This window comes from Macrobrachium rosenbergii, chromosome 9 (genome assembly GCF_040412425.1).
Source record: "Macrobrachium rosenbergii isolate ZJJX-2024 chromosome 9, ASM4041242v1, whole genome shotgun sequence".
NCBI classification, from domain to species: Eukaryota; Metazoa; Arthropoda; class Malacostraca; order Decapoda; family Palaemonidae; genus Macrobrachium; species Macrobrachium rosenbergii.
The window spans coordinates 38,660,997-38,685,889 of record NC_089749.1 but is presented as its reverse complement, the minus strand read 5'-3'; the positions used below and the strand labels follow the sequence as shown (position 1 = coordinate 38,685,889).

Genomic DNA, 24,893 nt, shown 5'->3' with positions numbered 1-24,893 from the left:
ACCTACTAAGAAAATTGCAAAGAGTACAAAATAGAGCCACCAGGTTAATAAAAAGGACTACGTTCCCGTGATAGAATAACCCCAGCACTAATTGGGCTACATTGGCTCCGAGTAAAAACTAGAATAGGATATAAAATACTGCTTACAGTCTTTAAAGCACTAAAATATGATGAACTAACATATCTGAGAAACTGCTTAAGCTTCTTTAGACCCGAAATGAATATTGTAATCAGACATGCAAGTGAAGTATATAGGCTACTTAAACCTAGAACAAATTGTAAGTCAGGTGATAGAGCATTTGTACACTCGCACCAAGACTATAACAACCAAATACCGCTGGATTGAAGGGCATACAGGAAGAATGCAAATTTAAAAAGGAAGTAAAGACTCTCCTATCCTGCAGGAGCTATGATACTGACAAGAAGACACTGAAAGACAATTATAAAATATAAGAAGCACCTTATTTTGAAAACGTACGAGGGCCGCCAGAGAGGGAATTACCCATTTGGATGGCTGTACATAAAACCAAACAAGTGAAAAAACTTCTTAGGATTGAGATCTACCCCAGAAAATATAGTAGAGCTTCTAAGAAACTACAGCATGAATCAAAACAAAAAGATAATATATAAAATGTGTAACCACAACGGCCCCACCTCCAACAAAAAGAAAAAAATATAAGCAAATAAAGAACGGTGATAGACGGTGAGCTTTTGTAAAGGTGTCAAGGATTGCGGCACTTGTAACTTGTAAACGGGGTGACGTTCACAGACACAGACACGTTCACGCGATTACCAGACCAGTCACTCTACCACTACCAGTGAAGAAACGTTGCGGTTGGTGGTCTCACTGGCTACCGCTGCTGCTGCTGCTGCCTTCACCAATAACGAGTAACATCTTACAGGTGTTGTGCTGTGCATAAGTGTTGTTCTTCGTTTGCTGGTCGTGAATACGAGTGACCATGTCTTCATCGGACTGGGAGGAAATTAAACGGCTTGCGGCTGACTTCCAGCGAGCACAGCTTGCTTCAACCTTGCAAAAGTAAGTACGGAAACTAGTGTACTTACTCTAATGTTAGAGTGATGGATGTGCTGCAAAGTTGCACTTGGTATACTGGGCCCATAGGCCAGACCTTACGTAAATTAGGCTAGGCGGAAGAAGTGCATCTTATCCTAACCTAGCATATTGCTGTAAGAGAATTCCTGGGGCGAAAACAAACCTAACCTTTCTTATAATGCAATGACCTAACCTTCTTAACCTCCCTTAGGGCGCCGTGCCCTCAGGACCTGGCTTGGGGGGCTTCTCCCCTCCTGAAACCTCCCAGGTAACAGCAAACATCGGAAATGAATAATGGAATATGCCTTTGAACTTTTGTCCCATTGTTAGTAGGAACAAAGTTAGTTTTCGCTTTTTATTGTGGGTTTGGCATTGCTTTGGGTACGCTATGGCAATGGCAGGGTTCTTCTTGTATACACAGATGGCACTCTCCTCTGTTGGGAAAGCAGTCAGAGGAGTCAGGTGGGTGAATGTACATTTGCTCCTGCGCTTTCCTCCTCACTGCCTGATTTGCTTATGCCATGTTTTGGCCTCCTACACAATTACCCTAATGATTAAGCTTACCTAAGTAATCTGTGTCAGGTGAACATTAGGCCTATTATTATTATTATTATTATTATTATTATTATTATTATTATTATAATTATTTAGATTAGATAGTTTAACCAGACCACTGAGCTGACTGTCAGGTCTAGTAGGGCTGGCCCGAAGGATTAGGATGAATACCAGTTCTAGGCCATAGGCCTAGAAGTGGGACGAAATAGGTCATTCGTGTGACAGTGAATGAATGAAAATGAAGATTAAAAGAAAAAACCTGTATAGTGAACATGCTTTTAAACTGAAACATGTGTGTACAATAAATATATTTGCTCGTTTCCATACATACAATAAAAACTAAAGATTAAAAAGAGCAAAATGAAATTTCAGAAAAATCAACTATTACAATTTAGAATAAATTACATACAATTTTTTTTTATTCATTAAACACCCAACAGGCTTCTGTATTTTCATTTTGTTCCGACACAATATACAAACCCCAGGTCCTTTACATTAGGGATTACTTTGAGGCGTAGGCTGGAAACGGCCGTTGAACTTCAAACAAGGTGGTTAGGCAGTTAACTACTGTCCGGGAGGCGGGAGTACCACGTGCCCGGATGTAAACATTCCAATTTGCTTTCAGCCGTCGTAGCGCACGGACGTTGTTCTTCGCTGCTCTCTGCCTGACAGCTTTCTTTTCTACTTAATTGGTGGGAAATTTACTCTTTTTGTTTTGTAATGGAGAAACCATCCAAACCTTCCTATCATACCCAGCGTGTGTGTGTACTGGGGTAGGGGGTAAAAAGTGCAACTCTTTTAGATCTAGAGTCGACGTGGACCCACACGCCCTCTGTACATCTTGCAGGGGGCGTGTGTGTTTGCACGACGACCCCTGTAGTGAGTGTTGTTCTTGGTCCTCCTCCGACTCCAGTGGTGGCAAATGTGTCGGGCTCATTTCTCCCTCCCGGCGAACTTCCCCTGCTTGCTCCCGCTCCCTCGGGTGAGGACTCCCCCTCCCCTTCCTCTTTCGTTTCATCGTTTGTGGAAGGGCGCGGGGGAGAGTTGGGCCGGGACATCCTCTCTGAGGTCTCTTCCCGTTCCAGAGGGGAGTTTTTTCCTCCGGAGCGGGTAGAGGCTTCCTGTACTAACCCGACTCTCACTTCAGGTCTCGGGCTGGATAGCCAGGCGTCGATTCCAAGTTCAACCTGGCTACTCCTGGGCCTACCTGGCATGTCACTGGAGGGATTGGCTTCTCTGCCCCCCGCTCCAGTTACGACTCACTCAGCAACGACAGCCACTACTACGACCGTCACCATGTCGAGGTTTGCTCAGCTCCCGGTGTCAGTTGCATCACATCTAGACACCCAAGTGTCGGTGTCACCTGCGTTGCAACATGCTGTTCCGCTGCCTCCTGGCTTCCTGGCTCCGTTCACGCGTGCTGGTCCCGCCTACATGGTGACGTCATCATACCCGTATGTGACTGTCGCTGCCCCCATTGCTGACCCTGGCTTGTCCACGACCTTTGTTCCTCGTCTGACTTTCCAGCCCGGCCCTTCGTCTGTTCCAGTCCCCATCCCATCGACCCTGGCGCGGCCTGACTTGAATATCCACACGGGAGTGGCGGCGCCTGCATTCCCAGCCCCACCCACTTTTGTTCCTGGCCGACGCGCGGCTTTCTCCACCCAGGCAAATGCTGGCTCGAGCTCCGTGGTCTCTGCCCGGGATATACCTTCTGCTGCAGCCCCTCCTGCTGTTCCTGAGTCTGCGGCCTCGCTCTCCTGGCTTGTGGACTTGACGGCATTCCTGAAGCAGATGGTGAAGAAGAAGAAGAAAAGGTCTAGGAAGGTGTCGTCGTCTTCATCTTCGTCTTCGTCATCATCGTCGTCGTCTTCTGCTGCTTCTTCCGCTTCTCCTTCCGAGGCTTTGCAGCCGAAGAAGAAGTCTGCCTCTCCCCCCCGAAGAAGCCTCGCACCGAGGCTTCTAAGGGTCTGTCTCCTTACACAGGGAAGGCAGTGGGATCTCTCGTTGGCTCTTCCCGATCCTCGGATCAGGGAACCGCTGCCCTGGCCTCCGGGCCAGTGGCACCGGGAGCCAAGGGCGTGCAGACCAAGGCCTGCACTCCGTCCGCTGCAGCTAAGAAACTTCCTGCGGCGAAGGCCAGTGAGTCCGCGTTGGACACTCGTTCACGAGTTGCTCTGAGTACCCGGGCCCCCAAGGAGACCCGGGTACCCCAGTCTGATACGGGAGAAACTTCTCGCCGTACAGACCAGGGCGTGGGGCGAGAGAAAGAGCCGGGGCATGCAGGTGCTCCGTCTCTTCCTGCTGGCACTCCTTCAGGTGCTAAGTCAGGCTCCCGGGATAGTGCTTCGGGCTGAACGCAAGGAGAGGTGGGAAAGAGGTCCCCTGCTCAGTCTTCCCGAGAGGCTCCGGCCTCGAAGAAGACTGGGGCGCGTCCAGAGGACAGCGCAAGCTCGCGCCAGCCAGCCGCGCGCTCGACTCCTCCCAGTCCCCGGCCATGTCTGCGCGGCCAGCCTGGCTCAGGGGAGACGAGTGCTCGGCTCGGCTCCGCTCTCGGGAGATTGCTTCGCCTGGGGTAAAGCAGTCTCCTTGACCCGGGGGCTCGTCATCACCGCGGGTTGGTGACCGCTCTCGGCCCACTGCCTCTGCTGGTTCTGCCAGTAAAGCCAGTGGGAGCACCCAGTCTTCCTCGCCTGTCCCCTCCGCCCCTTCGGTTTCTTCCAGGGGGCGCAAGTCAGAGAGGAGGAACTCTGGGAGTGTTCTCCTCAGAGTTCTACTGCGTCGGGGTACGAACCTGGCTTGGTTCTCGGCTCGACCAGGTCCTATGCCCGCGTGGTTCAGGAAGGTCCACGGGGGTCTGCCGAGGTGCGTGGTTCAGGAAGGTCCACGGGGGTCTGCCGAGGTTCTCCCTCCTGCGTGGAGAGTAGTTTGGGAGGACCGCACTCTGGAAGGACTCGAGGGTCCTCTGCTCCAGGATGCGGACACCCCCGAAATACAGAGGACTTTTGCGGAGGTTATCGCGCTGATTCGACAGCACAATGACCTCGGGGAAGGGACCACGGCCTCGTCTGTGGATCATCCGTCGCGCCTCGAATCCTTCTGGGGACCCAAGAAGGAACCCAAGGCTTTGGTGGGGCTGCTGTGGTCCACGCTTGCCGAGGGGGTACTCAACCAGGTGAACGGTCTTGTGTCTGGGCAAGACCGTTCGCTTCATTCGAGCCGCTCGGAAAAGCTTCTTCCTCCTCCTCTGCCTCGACAGAAGCGCTTCTACACTCCAGTGGAAGGGGGATTGCTGACTAAGCAGGTTGACCTAGACCTGACTCGTTTGGATCCGGGTCTGTCGTTGCAGCAATTGACTGCAGAGAGTATCTCCCTCTCTCAGCAAGAAGCTGCAACCCTGGAAGCCACCGCCATGGCGGCCTTCCAAGCAGTCTCCTGGCTCAATCTGTGGTCCTTCACAGTATCGAAGGTAGCTGCTTCCTCAGGCGCTATTGTACCTGGGGAAGAATCTGCCTTTGGGAGACTGTGCCAGCCTGGGGGTAGGGCTATCTCCTACCTCGCCCACCAGACTGCAAACCTGTGGGCGAACCTTGTGCTAAAGCGAAGGGATGCCGTTCTCTCTCGCTTCACCAGGTCTGTAGGTCCCGAGTCAGCTATCGCCCTGCGGAATGGACCGTTGCTGGGTTCCTCCTCTCTCTTCCACAGAGAGCTGGTGGACACCGCGGTGGACAAGCGCCGTGCCGATGACAGCGACTGGCTTGTCCACCAGGCAGTGGCCAAGACCTCCGGGTCTTCGCATTCCACTGCGGCCAGGTCTTCGGGCCAGGCTGGCACTTCCTCGGCCCCTAAGAAGTCCCAGTCTTCGAAGGGGTCCCGAGTAAACACCCAGCCTTCTTCTTCGTCGAGAAGGGGAGGTCCCTCCCGCCCTTTTCAGCCCACTTTCCAAGCTGGTAAAGGGGGCAAGGGTAAGAAGAAGAAGGGGAAATGCTAGGGGCGGCGTTCCCCCCCAAAAGCTGCCGAAGGTGGAAGGTTGCCTGTCGAGCCATTGGGCAACTTGGCAGCGACATGGAGCCGAGACCTGGATAGTGGATATCCTTCTGGAGGGATATCTACTACCCTTCGAGTCTCGGCCTCCCCTCACCTACTCGTGTCAGCTTGGGCCCACTCGCACAGGATACGTCTTCTGAGGTATCTCGACGACTGGCTAGTCCTGGCGAGCTCTCGCTCGCAGTTGCTATAAGACAGGGATCGGCTCCTCGAGTTTTGCCGAGATCTAGGGATCATGGTAAATCTGGAGGAGTCAGATCTCACCCCCAAGCAGAGGATAAAGTACCTGGGCATACTGATAAGATACGGTGTCAGCCAGGTACATTCCAGGCAAGAGGAATGTCGTGGCAGACAAGCTCAGCCGCCAGAGCCAGGTGGTAGGGACCGAATGGTCCCTCCATCAGGAAGTAGCGGAAAGGCTGTTTGACCTGTGGGGGCGTCCAGGCATCGATCTGTTCGCCACCCGGCACAACAGAAAGCTCCGGGTCTTCTATTCTGTCGTGCCGGACCCATGGGCCGCTGCTGAGGACGCGTTCCAACACCCGTGGGACAATCTCGACGCATATGCCTTTCCCCCGTTCTGTCTGATTCGCCGAGTGATGATCACCCCGAATCTCAGAATGACTCTGGTGGCACCCAAATGGCCCCAGGCCATTTGGTACCTGGACCTGCTAGCTCTCCACTCCAAGGCACCGAGAGAGATTCCCCCCTGGCCCAACCTCCTGCGCCAACCTCATGCAGAGCGGTTCCACCTGGCAGTGCATTCCCTGTGTCTTCACGGCTGGAGGTTATCCACCATCTCTTTAGAGCGAGAGGCTTTTCGCGCCGCGCAGCAACAGAGATGGCAGGATACCTCAGAAGATCCTCCGTAGCGGTATACCAGGGAAAGTGGTCCGTCTTCTGTGGTTGGTGTCGTCGAAGGGGTATCTCTCCGGTCGGAGCTACTGTTCAGCAGGTCGCGGACTTCCTCGTCTTCCTTCGCCGAGAGAAGCTTCTCTCCGTTTCAGCTGTGAAAGGCTACCGCGCCACACTCGGCCTAGTCTTACGGCTGAAAGGAGTAGACATCTCCTCCTCCTCCGAGATTTCTCTACTCATGAGAAGCTACGAACGATTTTGCCCACCCAGGGATCTCAGGCTCCCTGCGTGGGATGTGACTCTCGTCCTAAGGAGCCTGACTCGTGCATCGTACGAGCCTTTACGAGAGTCGTCAGACAGGGATCTGACCCTCAAGACCGTCTTCTTGCTAGCTCTGGCATCGGCGAAGAGAGTTGGCGAGCTTCACGGACTTTCCTTTGATGTTAAACACTCGAGGGGATGGGGATCAGTTACGCTTGATTTCGTCCCGGATTTCGTAGCGAAGACTCAGAACCCTTTGGTCCCTGACGCACGGTTCGAGTCCTTCACGGTCCCCTCCTTAGAGGACTTTGTAGGTAATGAACCAGACGAGATGCTACTGTGTCCTGTTAGAGTGCTGCGGCGCTATCTGACGAGAACTCGGCGCCTCCGGCCTGAGTGTCGACGACTCTTCGTTAGCACTGGCTCGACCAAGAAAGAAGTGTCCAAGAACACCATCTCTTTCTGGCTTCGTGAGACAATAAGGAGAGCGTACTCTGCTGCAGGAGAAGACAACACCGGTACGCTTCGTCCGAGAGCTCACGAGGTCCGCAGCATTGGTCCGTCCCTCGCATTCCGGAAGAATATGTCGGTGTCACAGGTGCTGAAGGCGGGTGTGTGGTCCCAGCAGACTACCTTCACCTCCTTCTACCTCCGGGGTGTTGCACACAAGTCCTTGGACACTTTTTCCTTGGGTCCTGTGGTGGATGCTCAACAAGTTGTGTAGCTTATCCAGCTCCTCTAACAGGACAGGTTGTGATTGGGAGATTGAATGTGGAGTGACTGGCCTCTCTTCTTTCTCCCCATCCTGGCTCTCTTCCCATGGGCAGGGAGCGGACGTGCCGTTACAAGCTGGATCTGGCGATCGAGGCAGGTAAGCACATAACGGGAGCTCCTGTTCTATTTCTGTTCAGGTTAATAGAAGCAACCCCACTCCTTCCTCTTGCAAGGGGAGGAAGAGACCATGACTAATAGACAAACCCAATGCTTGTATTTGCCTTATTGTCATCCGACGTCAAATTCTTCCTAGCCTACTTTGCATGAACTGACGTCTCCTCTTTCATGCAAAGGAACCCAGAAGTCTGACAACTGATCCTGCGTTTCTTACAACCCGATCTTTTGTCAGAGGCAGTTTTTCCCTTCCTCGCTCTCACAACCAGGAAGGGAAGACAAGGTGGTGAACTCCAGTCAGTTCAGAGAGACTTTATCAGATTCCTCCCTCCAATCAGTGAGTCTCCTAATGTAAAGGACCGAGGGTTTGTATATTGTGTCAGAACAAATAACAATTTTTAAAGTAAATTGTATTTTTCCTAACTATACAAACCCGAGGTCCTTTACACTTTATGCCCACCTCATGCCACCCCTCAATCTGATACCTGGGCTGAAAGGCAAATTGGAATGTTTACATCTGGGCAGGCGGTATTCCCGCCTCCCGGACAGTAGTTAACTGCCTAACCACCTTGTTTGAAGTTCAACGGCCGTTTCCAGTCTACGCCTGAAAGTAATCCCTAATGTAAAGGACCTTGGGTTTGTATACTTAGGAAAAATACAATGTACTTTAAAAATTATATTTACTTGGTTTTATAATTTGTCTATTAAGTTATAAACACTTCTTTATGAATGTTAAAATTAGGATGACTGAAAATGTATAAGATTCCGACAAAATTTCCCCCATCGATTTATTTCCAAAGGTGATACTCACTGTTGGCTATATTTTGGACAGTCACACAGCAGATGTTTTGACTGTTATCAACACTTTGCATTCTGGGCATTCGGGAGGCAGGTCTTGTGGACTGTTCATCAAGGGTCCACATGTCAAACGAGTATGGCCTATTCGCGGACGCTTCAGAATTACTTGTGTGCGTCTCTCTCTCTCTCTGACATGATAAGCTCCATTTTCCAACACTGGATTTTATCTGTTTAAATTTACTATTTATAGGTTCCTCATTCCATATATTTTGCCATTTATTTACAATGATTGTTTTTATATCTTATATAATCACTAATTGAGATTTTGTTCATGAGACTTACCTGTCAGATATATATATAGCTGTAGTCTCCGAAGTCCGACAGAATTTCAAAATTTGCGGCACTGCAGTGGCCGATCAGGTGGTTAGTACACATTCCGCCGCTGGGAGGCGGGCATCAGGAACCATTCCCATTTTCTATTCAAATTTTCTCTGTCGCCGGACTGTCAACACCTGTTGTCAGTTCCCCGCCATTTGATTTCGAAATTTGTTGTCACTTAAGTATTTTGGTTGTTTTTTGGTTTCGACTTGGATCTGTGACTTGGCATACGCTTTTCTGGACCGTTTTTGATTTTGCTTTTGACTTTTCTTTAAATAAGATGTCTTCCTCTAGCTATCGTGTCTGTAGCTTGGGTGATTGTAAGGTGAGGCTATCGAAGGCTTCTGTAGATCCTCACACTTTATGTATGAAATGCAGGGGTATGGAATGTTCTATGGATAATCGTTGTAATGAATGTGAGGGATTATCTGAAGGGGAGTGGAAGAAGTATGAAGCCTATATGCTAAAAATTGGGCGTGATAGGTTGAGGAGGTCTTCCTCCAGGAGTGCTTCTGTAGATGGACAGTCAGGGTTTTCTCATGTTAGTAACCCTGTAGTTTTTAGTCCTAACCCGTGTAGTGTTGCCTTCAGGCCCTGAGGTTGTTGCTGCAGAGAATAATACCTTGGCTCTCGTTTTAGAGTCAATTCGCGCTCTTGAAAACAAAGTGAATGCCCTGCAAGGGCAAAGTGTTGTTTGTGTTAATGCCCCTAGTGTTGTGGAGGGGGTGTCAGATCGGCCCTATAATGCTTCTAGGCCTGGACCTCTGCCGAACTCCCAGGATACAGGGAGGGGGCATGTCGAAAGCCGCATGAAGGTTACGGGGACTTCCCACCGATCTGACGTCCCTTCGGCAGGTCCTGATGACCCTACCCAGGCTGCCAGGGATCGTGCACTGGTACGCATCCATAAGGATTGCTTCTCGTCCTCCGACACGTCCTCCCCACGTCGGGGTTGGAGCTCTAGCTCTCGGTTGGACTCTCGCCCTCTTAAGAGAAGCTTGAGAGGAGAGGACGCTTCACGTCCTCTTCCTCTAGACGTTTTGTGCTCTTCCCCTGAAAGTTTCGGGGATGTTCCTCAGCGGAAGAAGTTTCGTTGTGCAACGGATGATGACGCTGCTCGACCCCCTAGTCGCGCTAAGGCAAGGGCTGTTGCTTATTCACCGGTGAGAAAGAAGAAGACGTCCCATCTCCCCTCTCCTTCTCGCAGGTTCAGCCCTTCTCCCGAGAGAGCTGTTTCTCCAACACGTCAGATTTTGTTGGGCATGCAACAGCAGCTGGATACTCTCATGGACCGTAGAAAGGACAGGCCAGACGTCGTAAGGATCTGCATCTGCCTGTTAAGAAGTCCAGGCCTTCACCTTCGTCTCCTGTGTTTCGTGGCGTCTTCGTCTGCTAGATCGCATGAAGCTTCTCGTCTTTCACCTAAAGAAGGTATAAAGAAGCTTCCAACCAGGACGCTTCGCGCGCGCCACAACGTGAAGCTCTTTCCGTATCCAGCCATGGAGCTGCGCGCGCTCCCCGCCAGGACGCACCTCGCTCGCCTCGCTTTATATCTTCACGCCCTTCTTACGTTGACACCACGCCTGCAGTGCTTCATGATGCTCAACTTCCCGCTTCGACTTCTGTCGTTCTTCAGGATTTAGCCACGACTTCTTCTAAATACGAGAGGTCCCGCTTACGTATCGGCGAGTCGGGTCTCCTTCCTCCTCGCTCTCTAGACCCTCCAGCGGAGGAAGAAGAACCCCTTCCGTCAGAGCCTTCGGACGAAGAGAAACACGCTTCTTCTTCTACTGATTATCAAACTCTGACTTTTTTGTTTAAGGATCTGTTTCCTGATACTTTTCAAGCTTCAGCTCCTCTCTCTCCCCCTTCACAGTTGGCTTCGTCTCAAGTGAGAAGAACTCCTGGTTTTCTTAAGATGAAGAAGTCCTTCTCTACCAAGAGGGCATTCAAGAAAGTTCAGGACTGGATGACTATTAGAAAAAACCAGGAAAGTCTTCTTTTTCGATCTGTTTGCCTCCTTCACGTTTGTCCGGCAAAGCAGGCATTTGGTATGATACAGGTGAAGATATTGGCTTGACAGTTCCTCGACTTCTCAAGGATTTTTTGCATCAGTCTTGTTGACACCTCCAGAAGGTCTCATTTGTCCTCTTCTAAGGTTTCTTGGACTCTTACGGAAATGGACCACCATCTTAAAGGACTCTTCAGGACTGTGGAAGTCTTTATCTTCTTGGACTGGTGTCTGGGAGTTTTGCACACGAGGCTAGTGGCAGCCCTGTGGAGTTCCATTAGTCTGGGGAGCTGTCCAGTGTACTGCGGTGCATGGACAAGGCCGTCAGGGATGGCTCTGAAGAACTTGACTAAGTTTTCGTCGGCCTCTTTTAAAAAAGAGGGCATTGTTTGCTCTTTCTCGGCAAAGTCTGTTTCCCCAACACAGAAGGGAGAGCTACAGTTCGCTCCTTTCTCAAGCCATCTCTTTCCCAGACCTTGGTTAAAGATATCGCTGCCAGCCTTCAAGAGAAGGCGACTCAAGACCTCCTTTCCAGGTCTTCAAACTGCGTCCTTCAGCACCATCATCGTCTCATCTTTTCCACAGCAGGCTAAGAAGAAGCAGCCCTTTCGTGGAGGAGCTTCCATGGGGAGCTTCTCGAAACCCGCGCCTCGAGGGAGAGGTTTCCCTAAAGGCAAAGTCGCCTCCAAGAGAGGTGGCAAGTGACTCCTTTCACCTCCAGACACCAGTAGGAGCCAGGCTTCTTCATTTTGCCCAAGCCTGGAGAGAGAGAGGGGCAGATGCTTGGTCCCTCCAAGTAGTAGAGAGAGGCTACCTAATTCCTTTTCTGACTCTTCCTCCTTTGTCTCCAACCCCCAGAGATCTGTCTCCCCATTACCTTCTCGCCAAGCAGAAAATTTTGTTCGAACGTCTCGAACAGATGCTCGAGAAGAGAGCAGTGGAGCAGGTCTTAGACACAAAATCCCCGGGATTTTACAACAGACTGTTTCTAGTCCCGAAACATTCAGGAGGTTGGAGACCCGTCTTGGACGTCAGCAGGCTGAACGACTTTGTCCTGAAGGACAAGTTCAAGATGGAGACGTCTCAGTCAGTACTAGGAGCCCTTCGTCCCGGGGATTGGATGGTATCGTTGGATCTCCAAGATGCCTACTTCCACGTTCCTATTCATCCGCGTTCGATGAAGTATCTCCGGTTTGTCTTGGGGGGCAAGACTTACCAGTTCAGGGCTCTCTGCTTTGGACTCAGCACAGCCCGATTTTCGGGTGTTTACGCTTCTTATGAAGAACGTTGCGATGTGGTTGCACCTCTCAGGCGTCAGGATCTCTCTTTACCTGGACGACTGGTTGATTCGTGCGTCGTCAAAACAAAGGTGTCTGGAGGACCTTCAGTTAACTCTGGAACTTGTGAAGTCCCTGGGACTTCTAGTCAATGCAGAAAAGTCGCAGCTGATCCCCTCACAGTCCATTGTTTATCTGGGGATTCAGATGAATTCAGCGGCTTTTCTAGCGTCTCCATCGCAAGAACGGCAGTGTCAATGTTGCGAAAAAGTCTCGGTCTTCTTGGAGAAGGAAACATGCTCGGTAAGGGAATGGATGAGTCTGCTGGGGACCATTTCCTCGCTGGAGAAGTTTGTATCTCTGGGAAGACTGCATCTCAGGCCTCTTCAGTTCTATCTATTGGAGAACTGGCAAAACAAGAAGACTTGGAAGAGGAATTGAGGATCCTTCCTTCGATAAAGAAGTGCCTGAAGTGGTGGCTCGATCCTGCGAAGTTGGGAAAAGGGATCTCCCTCAAGCTTCTGAGCCCTGACCTAGTGTTGTTTTCCGACGCATCATCAGCAGGTTGGGGGGCAACACTGGGGGGAAAAGAAGTGTCAGGAACCTGGAGAGGGGAACAGGTGTCCTGGCACATCAACACCAAAGAGTTGGCGGCGATCTTCTTAGCCTCCAATTCTTCTTCGAGGTCCAAGTTTCCAATCGTGTTGTTCAAGTGAACTCGGACAACACTACGGCGTTGGCTTACCTCAAGAAACAGGGCGGAACACACTCTCGTTCCCTGTTCGGCCTTGCAAGAGAGATTCTCCTTTGGGCTCATGCTCGCAACATTTCAATCCTCACAAGATTTGTTGCAGGGGTCGAAAATGTTCGAGCAGACCTGCTCAGTCGGGCGCCATCAACTTCTGCTGACGGAATGGACCCTTCATCAGGAGGTTTGCCAAGATCTCTGGAAACTTTGGGGTCGCCCTCTCGTGGATCTCTTGCGACCTCAAGAACAGCGAGGCTTCCCTTACTGCTCATCTGTACTCGACCCGGGGACAGTGGCGATAGATGCTCTTCTCTGGGATTGGACGGGATGGACGTGATATGCCTTTCCCCGTTCAAGATTCTGGGAGAAGTGATTCGCAAGTTCTCGGTCTCACAAGGAACAAGGATGACTCTCATCGCCCTGTTTTGGCCTTCGAACCACTGGTTCTCGGAGATTCTCTTCTGGTTGGTAGACGTTCCGAGGACCCTACCTATGAGAGCAGATCTGCTCAGACAACCCCCACTTCGCGAGATATCATCAAAACCTTCCCGCTCTGAACCTGACTGCATTCAGACTATCGAGAAATTGGTCAGAGCGAGGGGGTTTTCTGGCCGAGTGGCATGGGCCATCGCTAGAGCCAGAAGAGCTTCCTCTATCAGAGTTTATCAAGCGAAGTGGGCAACCTTCAGGGGTTGGTGCAGCAAGAAGGGAATTTCCTCTTCCTCGACCGCTGTGAGCCAGATCGCTGATTTCCTCCTTTATTTGAGAGAAAAACTCAAGTTAGCAGTTCAGACAATCAAAGGTTATCGGAGCATGCTTTCTTCTGTTTTCAGAAACAGAGGACTGGATTTGTCTGACAATAAGGACCTCCACGATCTCTTGAGGTCTTTCGAGACGTCTAAGGTTCCTCGGCCAATTCCTCCTACTTGGAATTTGGACGTTGTGCTCAAGTTTTTAATGTCCAGTCCTTTTGAGCCTCTCCAATCTGCATCTTTTAGGGATGTTACTAGGAAGACGGTCTTCCTCACTGCTCTGTCGACGGCAAAGAGAGTGAGCGAAGTTCAGGCTACCAACCGTCATGTGGGCTTCAAGGGACACAATGCTGTCTGCTCTTTAACCCCTACGTTCTTGGCTAAGAACGAAAGGCCTTCTAACCCTTGGCCTAGATTTTTTGAAATTAAAGGTTTGACAGACCTTATTGGACAGGAACCTGAGAGAGTTCTATGTCCTGTTAGAGCTCTCAAGTATTACCTTAAAAGAACTCAGGACATTCGTGGTCCCTCGGATAACTTATGGTGTTCTGTGAGGCAGCCAGTTAATCCCATGTTGAAGAATGCACTGGCATTCTTCATTAGGAATGTCATCAAGGAGGCACATTCTTGTTGTGACGACTCCAACTTCAAGTTGTTGAGAGTCAACGCCCACGAGGTGAGGGCGGTCGCTACCTCCATGGTGTTCCAGAAAAATATGGCACTCAGTGACATTCTCAGTGCCACATTTTGGCGAAGCGATTCAGTGTTTGCCTCACACTACTTGAGAGATGTTAAGGTAGCATACGAAAATTGCTTTTCGCTGGGACCATACATTGCTGCTTCAACAACCTTGGGGTCAGGGGGTAGCTCTGCTCCTATCCTTTAATTGTGTTTTTATGGTTGTTGGGTCGATTGATGGAGACAGTCTTCCCAATCCATTGCAGACTAATGTCTTAGTGTTGGTTAGGTGGTTAGTATGCTCTTTTGTCCTTGTTGTATGGTCTATGATCTAGTCACATTGTGGTCACGCCCCCGTTGACAGATCATCTAGCAGTCGCCAGCTTTATAGGTCACTACCTCGCTGGGGTCTCTAGAAAAGCAGAAGCAGACTAGGGTGACAGTAACCACTCAGTCAGCTATGCTATCAGGTAAGGAACCTAAATAATTTTACCTTCAAATTTGTTTTTCCCTAATTCTTGGCTGTCTCTACCCCCCTCCAAAGGTGGTGTTCAGCTATATATATATCTGACAGGTAAGTCTCATGAACAAAATGATATTTTAATGATAAAATAAAGTTTGTTCATACTTACCTGGCAGATATATATATTCATATTGCCCTCCCTCCTCCCCTCAGGAGACAGTGGCGTTAGAAAATCTGAATAGAAAATGGGAATGGTTCCTGATGCCCGCCTCCCAGCAGCGGGAATGTGTACTAACCACCTGATCGGCCACTGCGTGTGCCGCGAATTTTGAAATTCTGTCGGACTTCGGAGACTACAGCTATATATATATCTGCCAGGTAAGTATGAACAAACTTTATTTTATCATTAAAATATCATTTTTACATTTGCTCTTGCCAAATGGACTGCTTCTTTAGCTGCTTTATCTGCTTCTTCATTTCCTTTAACCCCTACATGGGCAGGAGTCCAACATATTTCAGTTTGTTCCGACACAATATACAAACCCTCGGTCCTTTACATTAGGAATTACTTTCAAGCATAGGCTGGAAACGGCCGTTAAACTCTTGAGCAAGGTGGTTAGGCAGTAACTACCGCCAGGTAGGCTGGGATACCCGCCTGCCTGGATGTAAACATTCCAGTTTGCTTTCGGCCGTCATGCGTTGCTGACGTGTTTTCGTTCTCTCTTCCTGACTGTCGTTAAGCTCTTATTATCCCGGTGGGATCTTTCTGTTTTTTTGTTTATATATACGTGTGTTTGATATTATTAATACAAACCCACGATTTGTGAAACCTTGCATAAGCCGTTGTTCCCTGCCTGTGTCTGGGGTTTGACGGCCAAGGGCGTAACTGGAGTAGCGAAACCAAGTGGTAATGCTTCTCTCCAGCAGCCCTTTACGTAAATACTGAAGGCGCCCCTGTACTTTCGGAGATATAGTTTGGGACGCAATATCCTCACTCCCCTACATCCATCGGGACATAAGAGTTAGTTCCCTTCTTGGGCTTCCGCCCTCCGTGTATAAGGGGCATCACTAATTTCTTCCTACTTATGCTGAGTGTTGCTCGCCGCCTGTGCTTAGAGAATTGCGGGCCAAGTGGGAGGTTGCGGGCGTCGTCGATAAGTTTCGCTTTCACGGTGCCCTTGGTGGCCTCCCCTCCGTCCTTTTTTCTCTTCCCGTAGGTTCTTCCTTCTCCCCTTTAGTAGATCTCTCTCTTTCGTCCTCTTTGCTCGCTCGTCGGGCGAAGACCAGGGACGGGGAGCGATCGGGCGACCTGGTCTAGAGTACTGTACCTCCTCCCGCTGCATAGGGCAGTTCCCCTTGCAGTGGGAGGAGCCTCCCTCTACTAATCATCTTTGCTTTTCTTTCAGGTTGACAGTGAGCATCACAGACACAGCAGTAGTTGGCTGGACATATCAAAGAATATCTTGCATGAAGCAGTCCTGACATTCGTTCAGTGTTGCTTCGGGATCGACCTCAATACCTGGTTAGATGACATATTTCCACGTCGGGATCGCTCTGACTCTGTTCCCGCCGATGTGGATCGATCGCTGTCATTGCTGGTTTTCATGTATGCTATTGCAATGCCTCCTGCGTATCTATGGTCCATCTGCTCCTGCTATTCCCGGTGTTATGCTCTTGTCAACTTGACAAGTCTCTGGGCTGCTCTTCCTGGTCTCCTGCTGCAGCTGCCCTGATCACTCCTGTTGCTGCTGGTGACTTTCAAATGACATTCTGTCCGTTGCAGTAGCTCCTGCCTTCCGAACCGCTAACGCAGCTCCTGCATCGGATGTCCTGATCGTGCCCGCTTCTTCTCCTAGTGATTGTGCCCGGGGCCGCTTCCGTTGTGTTCCTGCCAGCTGCCCTGGAGGTACGATGTCTGCCATCATGTAGATGTTGGCGTGAAAGGGAAGGAATTCGCCTTGTGGAAGTGACGTTCCTGGCCGTTGCAATAGCTCCTGCCCTCCGAACCTGTGCCGTAGCTCCTGCATCGACTGTCCTGATCATTCCTGCCACTTCTGGCGATCGTGCCCGGGCCGCTTACGTGCGTTCCTGCCAGCTGCCCCAGGGGTTACGATGTCCGCCATCCTGTAGAAGATGTAGGCATGAAGATGTAGGAAGTTGTCCTGTTGAGGTGATGTTCCTGGCTGTTGCAGTAGCTTCTGCCTTCCGAACCGCTGCCGTAGCTCCTGCATCGACTGTCCTGATCATGCCTACTGCTTCTCCTGGTGGTGGTGTCCTGGCTGCGTCCGTTGTGTTCCTGCCGGACTACCCTGGAGGTTACGATGTTTCGTGTCCACCATTCTGTAGAAGATGTCGGAGTGGAGGTGAAGGAAGCTGCCCTGTGGAAGTAGCCGCCATCTTCTTCATCTTATCTTAGATTTTGTCTTCTGGTGCGTCTTCCCTTCCTCTCCCGAGGTCCAAGGGGGTCCCGAGAATCGGACAGACCTCCGTCGGCCAAAGGAGAGGAATGCTGCTTCTTCCCCTTGATGCCCTTGGACGTCTAGGGACTGCCTCCTTCCGAGGAGGCAGTGGGTCTCTCGTTGGCTCTTCCTGACCTTCGGGTTAGGAAACCGATTTGCATAGTCCTGGGTTTTGTGTTTTGGAAGCTGCGGGCGCGCAGACCTCAGTTTGTGATCCCGTTCCCGAGTCTTAGAGGTTCCGCCTTTAAGATGGGGGCTGCTTTGGGCACTCGTTCGCGAGCCACTCCGAGTGCTCGAGATTCTATGGAATATCGAGTATCCCGATCTGGTCTGGAGAGATTTTCCTCGGCCCAGTTTGGGAACAGCGCGAGAGAAAGGGCCGAGGCACCCAGGAATCTCGGCTCCTCTTCCTGCCAGCACCGCAAGCGCTCCCGAGTGTTTGTCAGTGCTCGGTCGGGTTCCCAGCCTGGTGTCTCGATCCTGTCGGTTCGAACATCAGAAGAAGCAGGGAAGAGATTCACTTTGGGAGTCCTGCGGGACTTCTAAGAGACTGACTCTCTTCCGGGAGACAAGTTTCTCTTGTTGGCTCTTCCCGCCCTTGGGCGGAAACCGATTTGCATTCTCCTGTGGGATCTTGCGTTTCGGGGGCTGCGAGAGCTCGGCCTCTTGAGGCCACGCCCTCATTGCCAGTCTTGGAAGTCTGCATCTAAGACTGGTTCTGTGCTTGGCTCTTTCAATCTATTAGGAAACAAAGTAGCCGCTCCCAATTTTTGGAAGTCTCGTGGGTAGCTCGAACTCTATGAATCACGAGCGCTCTCCTTACGAGAGGCCAGGACGAGAGAAAGTGCCGAGACACCCAGGTGTCTGGTTGCTGGGACACCCAGGTGTCTGGGTGCTGAGACGCCCGGGTGTCTGGGTGCCGAGACCCCAGGTGTCTCGATACTGCCCGCCAGCTGCTTCGGTTGCTCGGCCGGGCTTCATTCTTGTGTCTCGAACTTTAGGGTTCGAGCATGCAAGATAGCAGACACAGAATTCCCCTTTGAACCTTCTTCTCGAGGGGCCTCGGCCTCGAAGGAGTTTAGAGTTCAGGAAACTAGCAATTGTTCACAGCAGACGAGTCCAGCCTGCCCAGTTACAATTGTGTTCGCGCAATTGGCTCGGCTCGGCCCCTGGTCGCACTTACGAGACTGGCTCGGCTCGACTCAGCTTGCCAGACTGGCTCAGCTCACCCCGCCTGCCTCCCAGTCCACCACATACCAACCAGCTGGATCGCGTTAGCGTGATTGGCTCGGCCCCACACGGTTTTTTCCGATTCGGGTTCTCGGCTATGTTCGAGTGAACTTTTTGCTCTTCCCAGGAAAGCGCTTTGCCGCAGCACAAGTGCTCTTCTTTCCCCGTGTGGCAGTAATCTCCTTCGGTTGATTATCACTCACGGTCCGCCCCTCCTGCTTATCATACTGGCAGGACAGGTAGGGATACTCTTTTCTCCTCACCTGTTCTCTTTTCCTCTCAGTTGTTCCGAGAGGCGCGAGACGGACAGAGAGAGCTCCGACAAAATTTTCTTTCGGAGTTCGGCCGCCTGGCTTGCTTTGGGTATCAGTCTCCTGATTCTCTCGTATTATAACCAAGTAGCCGAGGAGGGTTTCATGGGATCTGTCAAGGTCTCCCTCCAAGGAGAGAGGTACAGGAGTTTCACGCATCGGAAACAGTGAGGGTCTTCCTCTTCAAGTTACGATCACCCCCGTGTTCTCGGAGAACTTCCCGCTGATTTGTCGGCACGAGGATCCCCGGGACAGGACCACAGCTCCCCCAATGAATAACGTTCATCACTCGCAACCCTTGCAGTTTCCGAGGGGCCGAGAGTGCCAGGGACCGCTGCGGTCCTTGCTTTTGAGAGCGTTCTGGACCTGATGAATTCTTTTCTTCGAAGGAGTTAATTCAGGTCGAGACACCAAGCTTCCACCCCTGCCTCGACAGAATATGAATTCGTCTTGCCTTGGAGGGTCTTGCCGACTGCAGTTTTTTGGGCAATTCTGGTGCTAAGAAGAAGGACTTTCTCCCAATTTGGATCTCTGGTTTCGTAAGTCCCGAGTTGGCTCGACCCTTGGGATCGAACCTTTACTTGGTTCTGCCTTTGTCTTTCAGAGATTTGCCAGATACCCCAGTAATCAAGGTTCCCACCAGGGTGGGCACTGACTTGTCCTTTGGACAATGGCCAAGAACTTTGGGTCTTAGTCATCTCAACTCGACCTTGAGTTCAAGCCAGCCCCCCTCAACTCCTTAGCTAACAAGTCCTAGGCTTCAGAAGAAGATTGCAACTGCTGATGCCTGGACGAAATGATATTTATCGAGTCTCTGGAACTGGCAGCGACATTGCCGAGACCTGGAAATGGATTCCTTCAGGAGAAGTATCTATTTCCCTTAGGTCTCGGCAATTCTTTCCATCGAACTTCCATCCCGCCACCTCTCCCGTGCTCCCGATTCGGGAAATGCCAGTCCGGCTAGAGCTAATTGCCTCGGTACCCTGTCATTTTGCAAGAAGCTTCCCCATTGTGGAGAATGGAAGTCTGCTTCCTTTCCTCCGTTCTTTCCTCTTCGATGTATGAGGAAAGAGTTAGGCTAATGTTTGATTGAAGGAACCTTCAAATATGCTTGCATATTCCCCTCACATCTTGTGTCTACTTACGGATTCACAGATTAAGGAATAGGCGCACACTGGTAAGACCTTGTCTTGAATTTGTGTGACTGAGACGATTAGTACCTTCTCATCACCGTCCTGGGCTCAGGGCAGCCTTTTGGCCTTCCGAGAATTCAGGATGGGTTTTGCAGCACTCACTGGTTTCGTTGAACAACAAAACCACAGTAGTGGCATTTGTCGACAAACAAGAGGCAATCGTTTTTCCTCCTGTTTCATCTGGACGTTTGCAGGTACTCGAGTGTTGTTCTATTGCACACTCGACAGCTTAATTAACCAGATGCATTCCTGGTGGGGATGTATTGGTAGGCAAGCCTGGCCTCGGGTTTGAGTGATCGGGACGGAACATGCTGCTCACTCTTTCTTCACGAAGATTCATGCAGAGACTGCTCGACTTAGAAATCCCTACCGTCCTTCTGTTGCCTTCCTGCACACAAGTCAGTAGTTTTTTCTCGCTCCTTCATACCAGACCAGGGGCCGCTCTGTTGAGGCATGCTATCTTTTTGGTGAAAACTTGATATCAACGTTTTTTCCCTCCGTATTTGTCTGTTTCACTAGGGGTTCACAAACATTGCTCACCCCGAGTTACAGACAAACACTTGAAGTCTTCACCTTCATCCAACCTGATTGCCGAGGCATCGAGAAGAATTCCGCTTGACCCAACCTCCTGTAGCAGCTTACACAAGAAGCGGTTCTTGAGGCAGTACATCCGTGTGTGTTCAGGACTGGGAGACTTTCCAGCTTTCCTTGCAAGCACAGGCTTTCTCGCCGAGCGGCAACGGATATAGCTGGATATCCCTTGAAGTCCTCTGCAACACTGTCCCAGGGACTGGATCCGTCTTTGCTGGTGGTGTCGTTGTCGGAACTTCTAATTGGGTGAGAGTCGCTCGTCAAGTCTGGACTTCCTCGTCTTCTCCGCCAAGAATTGCTTCTCTCCCTTTCATTTGTGAAGAACTTAGGCCCTTGTGACCTAGCCTTCTATCTGAAGTAGCCTTCGTCTCCTCAGTCGAGAGTTAACTATGGACGAGAAGCTTCTTCAGTTGTGCTCTCCCATGGAACTGTTTCGTGGGTGGCATGTGCCTTACAAGAGTCGTTGGATAGAGATATGCCCTCTTAGGACCATGTCTCATCTTACCCTGGCCTTGGCATAGAAGATGGAAGAACAGGAATGGGGATCGTACCTCGACTCCTTCTCGGATGTCGTAGGTGGACTCCGAATCCATTGGCATCGACTGTCAGGTTCGAGTCCTTCTTGTTCCCCTCCTCCTTGGACTTTGTGTTGATGATCCAGATCATTTGTTACTTTGTCCTATTGGGAGCTGTGGTACTTCCCGAAAGGCTTGACATTCCTAACCTGGATGTCCTCATCATTTTCGCTAGTACTGTCTCTCCCAAGGAAGAAGTGTCTAAGGACACATCTTCCTGCTGACTTCATGAAGCGATCAAAGGAGGTACTTGGCAGCTGACGACGACAATACCGGTACCTTTCACCCAAGAGCTCATGAAGTCAATGGCTTGGTCCATCCCTCGCATTCTGGAAGTTTCTGTTGGTCTGGAAGCAAGACGTGATCTCTTAGACCACACTCTTGTCTTCTTCCTTCGGTCTTGCCCACAGTCCACTGGAACCCTTTTTCCTTGGCTCTGTGGTGGCTGCTCAACAAGTTGTGTTGTCTTACCCAGCTCCTTCAAAAGGACGAGTTGCATCTCGCCTAAGGCGTTGGTTGTGGAAGTGAGAAGGATTCCGAGAGTGACTGGCCTCTCTTCCTCCTCCTTCCCCGTCCTCCAACTTCTCCTTCTTAGGGATGAGAATAGGACTCGAACCAATAGCTGCTGGAACTGGCACTGATGCGGTAAGACTACACACCGAGCACCCATTCTATTTTTCTTATAGAATCATAGGAGCAATTCTGCTCCTTCCTCTAGCAAGGGGAGGAAGGAGAGACTGGCAATAAGGGAACCCTATCTCGGCTTTTCCTTACTGCCTCCGACTCTAGATCCTTCCAGCGTATTTCGTAGGAGCTGCATTTCCTCACTCATGCGAAAAGGTCCAGTATCTCACATTTGATCTTGCAGTTCCTACACTCCGATCAATATGTCAGAGGCACGGTACGACTCCTCGCTCTTTCGACCAGGAGGAGTAACCTAGGTGTGCAGAACTCCAGTCAGTGCAGGAGACTCACTCAGATTCCTCCCTCCAACCAGTGAGTCTTCGTAATGTAAAGGACCGAGGGTTTGTATATTGTGTCGGAACAAATAACAATTTTTAAAGTAAAGTGTATTTTTCCTAACTATACAAACCCGAGGTCCTTAATGCTTTATGCCCACCTCATGCCACCCCTTAATCTGAACCTGGACCGAAAGGCAAAGTGGAATGTTTACATCCAGGCAGGCAGGTATCCCCGTCTGCCTGGCGGTAGTTACTGCCTAACCGCCTTGCTCAAGAGTTTAATGGCCGTTTCCAGCCTACGCCTGAAAGTAATTCCTAATGTAAAGGACCTTAGGTTTGTATAGTTAGGAGAAATACAATTTACTATAAAAATTGTTATTTCACTTCCGTAGTTAATGATTGGTAACCTGTTGCTTTATACAGTATGGTAAGACTGTCTATCAGCTCCCCAATTTGTGTGTGATAGTTTTTTAATTAGACTTAGTGCCCCTTTGCATTTAGATTTGTTCTGACACGATATACAAACCGTCGGTCCTTTGCGTTAGGAATTACTTTCAGCTTAGGCTAGAAATGGCTGTTAAACTCTTGAGCAAGGTGGTTAGGCAGTAACTGCTGCCAGGTAGGCGGGAATACCCGCCTTCCCGGATGTAAACATTCCAGTTTGCTTTCGGCCGTCATGCATTGCAGACATGGTTTCAGATCTCTCTGCCTGACTGTCGTTAAGCTCTTATTATCCCAGTGGGATGTTAATGTATTTTGCGTACAGTATATATTACATGTTTTTTATATTTTTTAATACAAACCAACGATTTGTGATAACCTTGCATAGCCGTCGTTCCCCTACGCTGTGTCTTGGGTTGATGGCCAAGGGTGTATTTAAAGGAGCGTAACCTAGTGGTAATGCTTCTCTTCCAGTAGCCCTTTATTTAGTTACTGTACTGAAGGCGTTCCCCTGTACAATCAGAAATAATAGATTGGGACATAATATCTTCGCTTCCCTACATTGATCCCCCTTAATGAGAGACTGCCGTGACGTAGTCGCATGGCTCCAGCATAGAATATTCTTTCTCATGCTGTAGATTTGCGACGGGCAAGGGGGCTCTCGAACGAGGGGAAATCATTCCCCCTGTTTGACTAAATGTCTCTCTCTGTCCTCTTTTTCTTCTGCTCCTTTTTTACTTCTTCCTCCAGCTTATTTTTCAATTCTCTTCCATCTTCCTATCCACCCGCTATGACTACCGCTTCTATATATGTATATGTATGTGTATATATGTATATGTATATATGTGTATATATATATATGTATATATATATATATGTATATGTATATGTGTATGTATATATGTATATATATATGTATATTTTCCAACTCTTTGGCTTACATAGTGTGGATATTTCCACCTTCATTAAATTTCCTGTCTGTGTGAAAGGAAAGGGCATCATACCTTGGATTGGGGTTCATGTTCGAAGCTAAATGTGGGAACTCTGATTGGGAGCGTCACCCAATCCGATGATGTTTGGACCAGAAGGGTGTTAGTATGATGTCATATTGACACCCTGAAGGCGGAACTATCCCTGAGATCAGCCCGTGGATTCCAGGGGTGGGCTGTTATTAGGGGTAGGACTCCCAACATATTTTCCAGTATGCCCACCAACATAGTGAGAGTGGGGATGATTGTATTCTAGTAATAGTCTCGGTCCCAACAAGCGGGCTAGGCTTACACTTGTGCCTCTCTGATATGTTGGTGCTATCCCTTTTTGGGTAGGGTAAGGGGTGGTCATCTGGGAGTCAGTTCCTACTGGTGTCATTAGCTGAGAAAAGGGCCCCATGAAAAGTCAATGGTACTTCTTCAGTGTTCACCAGCAGTTTTTTTTTTTTTTTTTTTTTTTTTTACCAATTTTTTCATGGAAGGTCCCCATGTTGAAATTAGTACCCCTGGGCCAAATGACAATCAGACACGACCCAGTGCCAGGCAAGAAAGAATACAGCCAGGAATCCCCAACAAAAAGCATCTGGTTCCAGTATTGTCACACTGGAACCATTTGCAATAAAGAAAAGCAAGAAGTATGAAATAGTTCCTGGGGTCTTTGTACCCAACTCATATGAAAAATATTTGAATTTGAAGCTCAATGGTGACAATATTGATATTTTTGAGGTAAACAGGGAAATTGTAAATGTTGTGGCAGACAACCGAAAATATCCCCTCAGAACAGTAATATGCTCCTGGTAGAGAGTATCTCCCCAGAGGAAAGTATGAAGTTGATGAGTTTGTCGGCCCTTGCGGGAGTTATGGTGGAGTGCACTCCCCACTCCAGCTTGAACTGCAGCAAGGGTTTGATTTATGCCCCTCAGCTAATGGGTTTCTCTGAGGAGAAACTTTCAAATGAATTGAAAGATCAGGGTGTAATTAAGGTGAACAGGATCACAAAGAAGGTGGATAGAGATCGGATACCTCAACCTACCTTGATATTGACATTCAATACGTTAAGACTCCCAGAGTATGTCTCTGCAGCCTGGCATAGATACAAAATAAAACAGTACATCCCGAGGCCCAGAAGGTGTTTCCACTGCCAACGTTTCGGACACACCCTTCAGTCAAAAATACAAGAAAATCCTGCGGTTTGTGTCAACTGTGGAGATGATGAGCATGGTATGTGCACAAGGGAACCTAAATGTGTTCACTGTGGTGAGGACATGCATCATCATCTCAACAGTGTGATATATATTTATTTGAAGAAGAAATTCAGGCATTAAAGTGATGGAAAGGATAACTTTTAAGGAAGCAAGAGAGAGAGCAAAAGCTAAGA

General features: G+C 49.7%; 1 protein-coding gene across 1 annotated transcript in view; it reads left to right on the top strand.

Annotated features, from left to right (window-relative positions):
- The first annotated feature begins 691 nt into the window (after positions 1 to 691).
- Positions 692 to 24,893, top strand: part of Ufl1 (UFM1 specific ligase 1) — a 564,283-nt gene continuing 540,081 nt past the window's right edge. Inside the window, exon 1 of the mRNA XM_067108921.1 lies at positions 692 to 1,038. Coding sequence (XP_066965022.1) covers positions 959 to 1,038 — 80 coding nt within the window. The 5' untranslated portion in view covers positions 692 to 958. The remainder of the gene's footprint in view (positions 1,039 to 24,893) is intronic.